This window comes from Garra rufa, chromosome 21 (genome assembly GCF_049309525.1).
Source record: "Garra rufa chromosome 21, GarRuf1.0, whole genome shotgun sequence".
Taxonomy (NCBI): Eukaryota; Metazoa; Chordata; class Actinopteri; order Cypriniformes; family Cyprinidae; genus Garra; species Garra rufa.
Genome location: NC_133381.1, coordinates 12957904 through 12970897, shown reverse-complemented (window position 1 = coordinate 12970897; position 12994 = coordinate 12957904). Strand labels below are relative to the sequence as shown.

At 34.7% G+C, this 12994-nt stretch overlaps 1 protein-coding gene across 4 annotated transcripts in view; it reads right to left on the bottom strand.

Moving 5' to 3' along the window:
- Positions 1–986: 986 nt before the first annotated feature.
- Positions 987–12994, bottom strand: part of ston2 (stonin 2) — a 39745-nt gene continuing 27737 nt past the window's right edge. For all 4 annotated transcript variants that reach the window (XM_073826860.1, XM_073826861.1, XM_073826863.1 and 1 more), the window contains 3 exons: positions 10962–12830; positions 5005–5207; positions 987–2521 (listed from right to left, as the gene is read on the bottom strand). In XM_073826860.1, coding sequence (XP_073682961.1) covers positions 2444–2521; positions 5005–5207; positions 10962–12830 — 2150 coding nt within the window. In that variant the 3' untranslated portion in view covers positions 987–2443. The remainder of the gene's footprint in view (positions 2522–5004; positions 5208–10961; positions 12831–12994) is intronic.

The window sequence follows — 12994 nt, the reverse complement described above, 5'->3', positions numbered from 1 at the left end:
TTGGAGAAAAACATTTCAGGATTTCTCTCCATATAGTGGACTTTTATGGTGCCTGCGACTTTGAACTTCCAAAATGCAGTTTAAATGCAGCTTCAAAGGGCTCTAAACAATCCCAACCAAAGAAGAAGGTCTTATCTAGTGAAAAGCTATACATTTGTATACTTTTTAACCTCAAAAGCTCATCTTGTCTACATACTTTTCTACACATACTACATACTTGTCTACATCTTGTCTAGATACAGCTCTGCATGTACGCTGTGTATTCTGGATCAAGACAGTTAGGGTAGGTCAAAAACTCTTCAAAATTGTCCTACAAATGTTCAGGACAAACAAGTGACCTAAAACAAATGAACTATCACTATTTAAAAAAAAGCTGCTGTAGATCATTCAGGTAACAACACAGTATTAAGAAGTATTAAGAATTTCAAGTATTATTTTCTCTTGTGAACTATATGTAAATGCCTTTAACGTGAAATCTTATTCAGGGGAGTACTAAATAAAAAACAACATGCATTTTATATGATCCCTCTTACTTTGGTAAAAATTAACATTTTGCAGAATCTGCAAGGTGTATGTAAACTTTTGACTTCAAGTGTAAATACAAAAATATATAAATTTAATAATGTATATACTTACATGTAAAAGTGTAGGCATTCTCCTCCTATGACTTATAACTGGTTGTGTGGTCCATGCATTTGACTAAAAAGTTAATGTTCATGTTCTAATAATAAAATCATATAGCAAATGAGCAAATGTTGTCTTTTCAAACTCTTAAAAACAAAAATCATACACATCGACAACATCAAAATATAAGGTAATTTCTAAAGTGAGAACTTTTTGGTTTTTGAATGATTTTTTTTCCCAATTCAAACATACTTTATTTTAGGCATGCCATCCAGCTGAAACATGATTGATTGACTGAGTGATTGAAGTTAGTGGAATGACAACTATGAGAAAGACGATAATAAAAATCTAACAGCATTAAATTAATATTGTTAGATATCTTTCATTTTTTATTTATACATAATTCCCAAACATGAACAAAGAAATCCAACAAAGAAACAAAACAATCAATCATTCCTGAAACAAAATAAAAACTCTTTAAGACATAATAAACCCTATGCATTTGAGGACACTATAGCAAAATATTCCTTTGTCCAGTATCGGGTACTAACAGAAGCATTCAAATATTGCATTAAAAATATTTTTTTTTAGGAATTTTGTCAGTGTACTCAACGTAAAGCCAAATTAGAAAAGCCAACCATATTATTTTTAGCATTTTTTATTTTCAGTGTAACACTAGTGTGAGATCATGAGGCAATTGATATTTCTTCTAAGCGGTTTCCTCTGTGCTACAGGACAAAACAGAACAATTTTAAATCATAATAATTTTAATTATGATTAAAACATACATTGGCATTTTCAAAATTATTCTCGATTAGTACTAGGTTTGTGCAGCGAACAATCAAAGCACCTGCAACTCCCAAAACCAAAGAATGCAACTAAAATGCACAAATATTATTTGGGAAATGTTATCTTAAATATCATTTTTATCAGTAAAAGTGGCAACAACAATTACTGTAGTCAAATGAACAGTACATAAACCTAAAAAAGAATTGTAAAGAAAAATTACAGTAGTACTTGCTAGTTTAACAGTTTAAGCCCTCTTTAGTAATTATGACACTACTATTGAACCTACTTAATTGTTAAACTCAGTTAAAAAAAAACTTATCAAGATATGCAAAGCACGCGGTATTTGACATTCATGATCACTTTCCTTACTGCAGCACTATGCTTTAAGACTTAATTATCTGTGTGTGGCAAACAAAATTAATTGAATGCGAATGATATTTTCAATTGGAATTTTTGTTGTTCTAATAAATATTCATAAAAGACGAACAAACACAAATCGAAAGTAAACCATTTGAATTACTGGTACCTTTTGTTTTACTAGCTTGTATTCTTTAACTTTAATTAGAAATGAGTAAGTCTTCGAATTTAAAACGAAATGTCTGAAATGTCCCTCGTTATCCTCTGTACAAAGTTAAATAGCAAGAAAATTAACGTGGTAACACTACACAAATGACTCTTCATAGGCCAAAATATACAGAAAAATTTACACAACATTTGTGTGATATCTGCAGTCAGGACAAACCACGACAGCTGCATCGTTTTCTGCAAAAATGATTACTTATGAGATGATTGCGAGTTATTCGCTACGTGAAAGCTCTTTGCTGCAATAGCAAATCATATTCTTACAATATGTGGAGATCTGGAAATATACTGTAGTGTTTTAAGTTATCCTTTTTGCATATTATTACCGAATTTAAGAAAAATAAAAAGTCCAAATGAGCAAATGTAAACGAAGACTACCCCAGTTTAGAGTTGAACTTTCTCTTGTTCAACAAGTGCAAGCCATAAGCCTCCCTCTCATCATGGTTCCTCACTGTTGAGTGCACTGGCCTGGTTGCTCCTTCTGAGGACTGTCCACAGTGCCCTCATTCTTCTGCTCCACTGCCACCTACAGGACAACAGAAAAGTGCAAGTGAGTAGTCAAGTAGTAGCAAACATTAGCCACAAGGAGGCAGTCACTCACTACGAAAGAAATCTGGGAGTAATAACCTACTGTAAACATAACAAACCTAATCTCAAGCCTCACCTGTTTCCACATCCTCATCCCAAATCAATCTGCCTATAACTGACCTCCCTGAGGTTCAGACACCTGCTGCAACTGTCCTGCGCCACAGCTATGCTGCATTTATCATATACAGCAAGATGCTCCATCAGCAGGTTTCTCTCTGTCATTCCTATACTGAGGTTACAGGCAGAGTTTTACATCTTGTTTCTGCCACCCTGCTGTTTGTTGCGCACCTCTGCTCGGTGATGAATCACTCCCTGTGGCTGCTGAACAGTAATGGGAACAGATGTTTGTAGAAAACAGCTCCAGCCACCTTAATGACATGTTTGGAATGCAGTAGGGAAAACAAGCTCTGGCAGCTGACACAGCGGGTTGCTTGAGGGTGACAACTTGTCTTTCAGTGGCTTTGTCACAGGGTACATGACATTTAGTTTAGACCCGCCCGAAGGGTTTGAAAATCGCCACTCAATAAGCAAATTAAATGACCGGTTTTCTAAAGAGTCATTTTTAGGGTGAGGACAGGTGGATAACATATAACGCTGTATAATACATAGCTGTAATCACTGCACTAACAGATTTAGGGGAGAGTGGGGTAAGGTGTGTCGGTGGGTATGATGACTCATCCCTTAATGTAGCAAACTGTGCAGAATTTTTGTCATTTGACCATATATAATTTTTAGTAAGCACCAATCATATACAGTTTCTTGTGACTGAGCATGAGAAAAGTGAAGCTGTACGACATGAAGATATTAATCATAAACAAAAGCAAATTTATTCTATATAAAATATATCTATTTTACTTTAAACATACACAGTTAGGTTAAAATATACACTGCCCTCCAAAAGTTTGGGAACACCCCTAGTAAAGTGTGGTTTTGGACGATATCAGCATAAATCCTTAAAATTTTTGGGTGCAAATACACTAAAGTAACTAATGGTGGATATTTTGATGAATTGAAAATGTTAGTTTCTTCTATTTTATTTAAAAAAAAAAAAAATGTTATATATATATATATATATATATTTTTTTTTTTTTTTTTTTTTTTTTTTTCAAATTCATTTTTGAAATTTTGTGTTTTAATGTCTATATATATGATATAAAACTTAACTGTATAAATATATTGCAAGTTAATTTTAGTATCATCGAGATGCTATTAAAGTTCTATTAATTCATATATGTAATACAATTATATTTTGAATCAGTTCTATTTATAATTAGTTTTTATTTTTATTTTTTAGTAACTTTATTTTATTTAATTTGTAATTTTAGTATTTTTTAACAAATAAAAAAATTAATATGTAATAAAAAAATATATTTTGAATTCTTCTATTTATAATTAGTTTTTATTTAAAAAAAATTTTGCAACTTATTTTTTGCAATTTATTATGTAGTCATTTTTTTGTAACTGTAGTATTTTTTTAAACAAATTTAACTTTTTTTAAATTAAAAAAATGAATGAATGAATAAAATATAAATATATTGCAAGTTTATTTTATTATCATCGAGATGCTATTAAAGTTAATATTAATTAATATATGTAATAAAATAATAGTTTGAATCATTTCTTTTTATAATTTTATAATATTATTTTACTTTTTTTAGTAACTTATTTTTTTATAATTTTTGGTCATTTAGTATTAATTTTGGTACATTTTTAAAATATAGTTTATATAAAAACTAACTGTATAAATATATACAGTTAGGTTAAAATAAATGTATATGTAAAATATATGTATATATATTATTATGGTGTATGGCAAGTTTATTTTAGTATCATTGAGATAATATTAAAGTTGCATTAATTAATATATATCATAAAATAATATTTTTAATCAGTTCTTTTTATAATTTTTATTAATATTTTAGTAATTTTTTTGTATTTTTTATTTGTTTTAGTTATTGTGTTGTGTTGTTTGTCATTTTAGAAGCTTTTGTGTTTTTTATATATGTCTCTATATTTTATATAAAACCTAACTGTATAAATATATACAGTTATACCTGTATATATAAACCTAACTGTATTAATATACAAATATATGTAGTATTATTATGATGTATGAAAAGTTTATGTCTATATTTATTTTAATTTAAGACATGGTAAGATTGTGCATTAATAAATCATTTATGTTTCTATTTTAATTTGGAATATCCTAATGACATATTACACACACTAATTTGGGTGAATCAAAAAATTGTGAATTTTCAGTTGAAGCAGATATCTGAAATATATTTAAGTGTATTAGCTTTACCTCATTCCTATTTGCCTGAAGGACAACTTAAGTAAAGGGTGGCACAGCTACTTCACCCTCCCCACACACACACACACACACACACACACACACACACACACACAGAGACAGAATACCTGATAAGAATAATGTGATTTGTAGGTGATCCATTTCTTCAAGTCAGTTCTGTCCCCCACGGACAGAGAGCGAACGGTGGCTTTGGACGCAGAAGCAGAGGGCATGTCAAACTCAACCTCCACCAGGCACTCAAATTTAGGCGGCACCTCCCAATCCGAACCCAGCTCCAAATGACAGTAGAAAGTATGAGGATGTCCCAGTGCTGCAAAAAAAAAAAAAAAAAATACATCCACAAGAATATTAACGTAATGCATGCAATATTAAAGCAAATAATTAATTCATGCAAATTACTAGAGGTTCTTTTATGTAAAAGATGAGCTGCCTAGATATGTAGAATTTAACTTTAGCACAGGACTTGCATCGAATCTACAAAAATGAACTGAGGAAAATGACAAAAAAGAGTTTTCTTGAGACGAATGATGGCAGATAGCATTGGTTTGTGCTCGTCTTTATGGCAACACAATTTTGAATATGCAAAAAAAAAAAATGCAAATATTTAGTGAAACTTAAACCTAAACATGATGTAAATATCTTGTAATGTTGCTCATGGCTTCAGAAGACTTTAAATATAGCTCACAAATCATAATAACTACTTTGAGATATATATATATATATATATATATATATATATATATATATATATATATATATATATATATATATAGTGCCTTTTTGTCCTTTGTGTTTTATAGAAGATAGAAGGAAAAAAGTAATATGGGTGAGTAAATAATGAACAAACTTATTTTTTTTGCTAAATGTTCTTTGAAATATTACTTAAGAGAAGAGAGAAATTTATAGAGAGATAAAATCGTTTGAGGAAAAGCTCATTTTACTGAACTGTAAAGCTCAGGGATATCAGGTGGTAAGCCTGTAAATTAACAGATATTGACAGCCTGAGCTTTGTCTAACCAATCAGACTCATGCAGGAGGAGGGAATCCCTGCTGATACTACTGAAAAGCCTAAAGCACTGGCCATTGACAGAAAAAAAATACAGTACCAGCACTAGCCACAATGCAAACGCTATGACAACAGAAAATCAACAAACAGGATAAAAGATTATTTCTACACGGCTGCACTTGCTTTGGGAGTCATTACTGCATTAAGAGGCATGGCTTTTACCACAGCATTGTGATTTGGGGTTTTGTGAGGATTTATTCAGCAGTACCAAAATGTAAAAAAAATCTTTAATCAGCTAACTATACTGATATTATTATCATGACTATAGTGAAAAACAAACACTATGTGACCCTGGAGCACAAAACCAGTCATAAGGGTCAATTTTTCGAAAATGAGATTTATTCATCATCTGAAAGCTGAATAAATAAGCTTTCCATTGATTTTTGGTTGATTTGAAAATCTGGAATCTGAGGGTGCAAAAAAATCTAAATGCTGAGAAAATCACTTTTAAAATTGTCCAATGAAGTTCTTAGCAATGCATATTACTAATCAAAAATTAAGTTTTGATATATGTGACCCTGGACCACAAAACCAGTCATAAGGTTAAATTTTACAAAACTGAGATGTATACATCATATGAAAGCTCAATAAATAAGTTTTCTATTGATGTATGGTTTGTTAGGATAGGACAATATTTGGCCGAGATACATCTATTTGAAAATCTGGAATCTGAGGGTGCAAAAAAATCTAAATACTGAGAAAATCACCTTTAAAGTTCTCCAAATGAAGTTCTTAACAATGCATATTACTAATCAAAATTTACATTTTGATATGTTTACAGTAGGAATTTTACAAAAAATCTTCATGGAACATGATCTTTACTTAATTTCCTAATGATTTTTGGCATAAAAGAAAAATCAATAATTTTGACCCATACTATGTATTTTTGGCTATTGCTACAAATATACCCCAGCGACTTAAGACTGGTTTTGTGGTCCAGGGTCACATATTTATGGTTGGAAATTTACTAAATATCTTTATGGAACATGATCTTAACTTAATACCCTAATGATTTTGGCATAAAAGAAAAAAATATAATTTTGACCCATGCACTGTATTTTTGGCTACTGCTACAAATGTACTACGTAACTTAAGTACTTAAGTTTTTGTGTGCCAGGGTCACAAATAAGAGTATCATTCTCAAATATTGGCATTATTTCAAAATCTTTCATACAAAGCACCATTCAAATCATTATACAGTGACACTAAGAAAAAGTTGGTTGACTTGATCGATTTAACATTCATGTGACGAAAGAGCCAGATAAAATAAAACAGCTCTTAAACAACTATTTGCGTATGCTATTGCATAAGAGTAACAGAGGAAAACAAGGTCAGTTTGACCTGAATGTAGAAACTGTATCATGGCAATGCTTTGCTAATGCTATATCTAACCATTTCAATTTGTAGGTCGATAAACTGACAAAAAAATTTAATTAAAGATGAGCAGGAGGACTCAGAGGCGATAGCAATAATTGGTTATGAAAACACAAAAACTGTTCGACTTCTAAGGGTGTACTCACACTAGGCACGGTTGCCGTGAACCGGGCTCGAGTACGATTGTCCCCCCCTCCCCACTCCCCCTCTGGCCATTCGTGCCTGAGCACGCTTACGTCATTATGGTGTGACGGTTTCAGGATAAACCAAGAGGACCTGGCTGCAGACATACAGCGAGTGGAGCTCCACCGGAAATACGTCACGTCCACCCTCAAACCGGAAAGACGTCATCTCCACTAAAATCAAAATGGCGTCGCGCACTTTAATTCAGGTAATTTTATTTTTTATTGTAGCCTATTAATTTAGTAGTGATGGGAAAATTAAGCTTTTCGAAGCACTGAGGCTTTCCCCTTAAGTGTATCGTAAAAAGGTACATTACTCGAAGCTTTTCAACACGTTGCACACTAATGACATCTTGCAGTCAAAGGTGGAAAAAGTTGCTTTCGCGTCCCAGATGTCCAAGCGATTTTTACACAGTTTCATAAAATAATTCAATTTGTGATACGAAAACCATAAGAAATAAACAAATAGAATTTTAATTTTACTTACACAAGGTATAAATGAATTAATCTGTAAATAAACTTATAAAAGTATAAGCATGGTTCATGTATGCATATGATCAAAATAAATTAAGAATATTGACTAATAATTTTATTAATTATAAGTGCTTGTGAAGTGGGGATTACTACAAAATGACCATGCGCAAAACTACTATTTATTCATATTATGGTAAATGACACTTAAAACCTGCCCAAGAGGTTTGCTTTCTTTGAATCAGAATAGGAAGCAGTCACTATAATTTAGCATCGCTACATTAGCGAGTTACAACGAGGTTATCATATCATAACAAAACTACTTGTGAAATTTCAATGTTAGTTTTGTGAAAGTTTACATAGGCGCAATGCTGCCTTGCAGACAACTTGAAATTAGGATTTTTCCTGCTTCCAAATTAGAAATAATGCATGATTTAAAGATGGATTTCTCGGCTTCGACACCACCTGTAAGGCGGCAATATACCTATGTTTTGGTATATAATAATATTCACGCTTTGTTAAGGAATAAAATATTTGCAATTGTATGTGCTATTTAATAATTCTAGAAATTAAATAAAAAAATTTCTAAGTAACCCTTAAATTAAGTGATCCTAAGTACTTCTGGTATCGAAAGTGTTGGCATGAATGTTTGTGTGTTTTTCAAAGGTGTTGAGGTATGTGTATTTTATGTTTGTATTATCTTATGTATTATCTATATTTTGTTACTTTTGTTGATATGGACCTAAGAGTCTGAAATAAAGGAATTAAATTAAACATTGTGGAAAACATTATTTTACTGTGATATGTACATGTTGTTATTTTGTTTAAAATACAAATTGTGATTAAGATGTTTAATAAATTAACTTCTCATTTAATGTCCAGTGATATTATAGATCTACTGTTTACTTTCTAAAATATATAATTATATACATATATAATTTGCCACGGTAAACGTTTTAACGATAAAATGTACAGAAAATGTAAATATTACGTGCATGTATATGTAACTATAAATAATACAAAACGAAAGATTAAACAATAAGTTTTAAATATGCAATGTCTTAAAATTTTGCCCGGACCAATATGGCGTAATGTGCGTCGGAAGTGGAGGTGACGTATTTCCGCTCTTGAGTGGAGCTCCACTCGCATCCACGGTCTGCAGCCAGACCCTTCTCTGATAAACAGAAAGAGCGGCGCTCTCGCTGAACGCCATTTAGTCCATCGCTCTGTTTACTTTGTGGATAGTAATTTTGAGTCGTTTGTTCCATGGTGGTCCACAGCCTATTGTTAAACAGGTCTATCGCCTTTGTGGCACAAAAATTTTCACGCAATCGTGCTGCTCGTATGAGGAGGTTTGCAAGGTACCAGCTGAAGTGCAGCAAGGATTTTGCAGCTTTGATTACGGACTATAAAAATGTTGATTACCTCGCAAAAACGCGACGTCACGCGTCCTGTTCCGTGCTCCAGCACGGTTAGCGCTCACACTGCATGCGAACCGCGCCCGAGTCCAACTGAACCGTGCTCTGGCCCACCTCTTCCAAGCGGGCCAGGGACGGCTAAACGAGCCGCGCCCGGGCACGGTTCGGAGCACTCACACTAGTCAAACGAACCGCGCTTTGGTGGTCAAACGCACTCCGGCACGGTTCAAACTGCCTAGTGTGAGTACACCCTAAACTACTTTTAAACTTCAGAACAACAAGGCACTCTTAAAGGATAAGTTCACTCCTGAATTAAAATTTCCTGATAATTTACTTACTCCCATGACATCCAAGATGTTCATGTCTTTCTTTGTTCAGTCGAAAAGAAATTAAGGTTTTTGAGGAAAACATTTCAGGATTTTTCTCTATATAGTGGACTTCAATGGGGATCAGCAGGTTGAAGGCCCAAATTGTAGTTTCAATGCAGCTTCAAAGGGCTTTAAATGACTTTTCTAAATGACTATTTCATGCATTACATAATCAAATTGGAAAGGTCATGCATGGTTAGTTCTTCATCTGTGTATTTCGGTTCAAAATGGTAAAGTAGGGCCAAAAACTCAATTTAATTTTCTCCTCCAACTTTAAAATCATCCAACATCGTTGTTTTACCTTTTTTGTATGTTCGCTTTGTAAACCCTGCGTCGGTACTTCCGCATACATCACGTGTGATCTTTCCAACGTGACTACTGTACATAATGCATAAAGTCATGGACGCAGAGCATATCATTTTTTTTATTATTAATGTAATGCATGCAATATTAAAGCAAATAATTAATTCATGCAAATTACTAGAGGATTTTTTTAGGTAAATTAAACCACTGGACCTAAGCTGCCTAGATATATATAATTTAACTTTAGCACAGAACTGGCATAAATTCTCCAAAAATGAACTGAAGAGAATGACAAAAAAAAAAAGTTTTCTTGAGACGAATGATGCCAAACAGCATTGCTTTGTGCTCATCTTGATGGCAACACCAGTTTGAATATGCAAAAAAAATGCTAATTTTTAGTGAAAATAATTTAGTGAATAAACTGCAATTTGGACCTTCAACCCATTGATCCCCATTGAAGTCCACTATAAGTAGAAAAATCCTGGAATGTTTTCCTCAAAAACCTTAATTTCAAAAAATCAAAATCAGAGCAATTGTGGCTAAAATATATTATATATATAAAATGACCAATAGCTTTGCTAGATAAGACCCTTATTCCTCGGTTGGGATCATGTAGAGCCCTTTGAAGCTGTGTTGAAACTGCACTTTGGACCTTCAACTCATTGGTCCTTGTTAAAGTCCACCATACGGAGAAAAATTCTGGAATGTTTTCCTCAACAACCTTAATTTCTTTTCAACCAAAGAAAGAAAGACATGAATCTTGGATGACATAGAGGTGAGTAAACTATCAGGAAATTGTATTCTGGAGTTATCTTATCCTTTAAGTTAATTCCTGTTTCTACACAATTTGACATTATAGCCATCTCAAAATCAAGCTCCCACCTGAGTTCTTGTCTGGCAGGCGACTGATCCTCCACACCACAGACCTGAAGGCCTGTTCATATTTTGCTGTGCCCAGCGTGACCCTCATAGCCGGTTCGGACCCTGACGTGCTGGTCGAACCAAAACTGGCTCCCTTATTGAAGCGAGCCTTCAGGGACTTCTCTCCCGTCACACTCTCCCGCTTAAAGTTCTTTGCCCAAATTTCTGGTATTGGGTAACGGATAGCAACATTCTCACATGGTATTAACGTTAAAGGATCCCTATTGGATAAAAATCCAGTTGACATCACCAGCCAAGACTGCACCTCCACTTCCGCACCCTTGACGCAAGCCACTGTTCTCAGAGTGAAGGGAAGGGTTTTTTCGGCAAACGGCGTACGGAAACGCAGCAGTTCAAAGCGACGACCAACTGGTGGGCTGAACGTAATGGCTCTGGACTCTGCAAACTCTAACTGGTCTGCGCACTCATGCAGTCGACAATCCCGCAGTTGAATCCAACGTGACGTTGTGTTGGGAATGATGTCATGCCGAGAAACCACCTCTTTACCTTTGACCTTGACATCATTGATTCCGATACTGCAAGGTGGAGATCCGTTCAAGAAAGCTAGCATGTTCACACGGGTAAAAACTAGCTGCTCCAAGATACGACTGTCTCCTTTGGAGACGATCCCATAGAAGTTATCCCTCACCTCCACGTGAATCTCCTCCTCAGTGTAAGCTGTAGGCGAGTTAAGACCTTCTTGATCCACCGAGAGGCTCACGAGGCTCTCCTGCAGAGCATGATGAAAACTTAAAAAGTCCTCATAGTTTGTGGTCCCAAGCTTCACCACTTGCTCTCTTATGGGCATATGAACCATAGTGACCTTGGGCTGGATCTTCCTCTTCTCTTTGTAAACCACATGGTCTACACTGATGGTATGAACACGGCCATTCTCGTCATAATTCTGGAGCTTGGGTTCAGATATCTCATGCTGGGAGTTCAGCTGAAACTCTTTAAAGGGCTTGTCCAGCCCTTTCTCATAGAAAAGTTGCAGCTGGCCGCTGTTCGTCAACCTGACAAATATTGGTCCCCAGTGACGTGAGGACATGATGTTCTTCTTCTCAGGGATGCGCAGGAGCATGTGCCAGCCTTCCTGAGGAGTCATATGGTCTGGTTCGTAGGTGGAATCATCAGACTCAACCACCTCCACTGAATCATCTGGAAGAGTAGGACTACCGTCACAGTCAGGGTCAGATATGTGAATATTTCTGAGCTGATCCAGACCATCTACAGGAAAGCCTGATGGGATACTATCTTTTTCAACTACAGAGTCTTTCGTAGATGAGAAAAGCATAATAGATTCCCGTTTGATATCAGCATCTTGATACTCAAAGAATGGTGAGCTGAAGCTAGACCTATCTGGTGCATCCTGACACAAGCCTTGGGATGTATTCAGGTCTGCTTTGTCAAAATAGGCACTGAAAGGGTTAATAGGAGAAGGTTGTAGATTTGAGAGCTCATCATCCAGAAAAGGGTTCTTCTTGTTGTAAGGGGCACTGTTGTTTGATAGCGTGTTATTAAAGCCAAAGACAGAATTGGTGCCATCAGGGGTCAAGTCCAGGATGTGTCTCTCTTTCATTTGGCCACAAAAGGAAGAGGAAATCAGGTTGCTGTTGGCATCTTGCAGAGGAGAATTGTTGAGGTTATCCAGTTTTATATTAGACTGTCTCCCTGGAGGTTGGAAAACTGAGTCCTCATCATCATCAAAAGTAACCCAGCTGGCAAAGCGGTTGGAGGTGACATAAGATTGGCCATTAGTGTGTTGGTTGTTTGCTGTCCAGTTGAATGAATCCATGTTCATTACTTCATCCTCTTGGCACACAGAAGAATCTATCAATAAAAAAGAAGACAAGGCACTTTTAGATGAGCATTGAGAAGGGAGAAAGGCACATGCCATATATGCGAGTCAAACATAATCTTATAAACTAGAAAACGGATGACCTCCTTGGTCTTTTCAGCCTATTTCTGCAACTTAAGTCACAATGATTGGATTG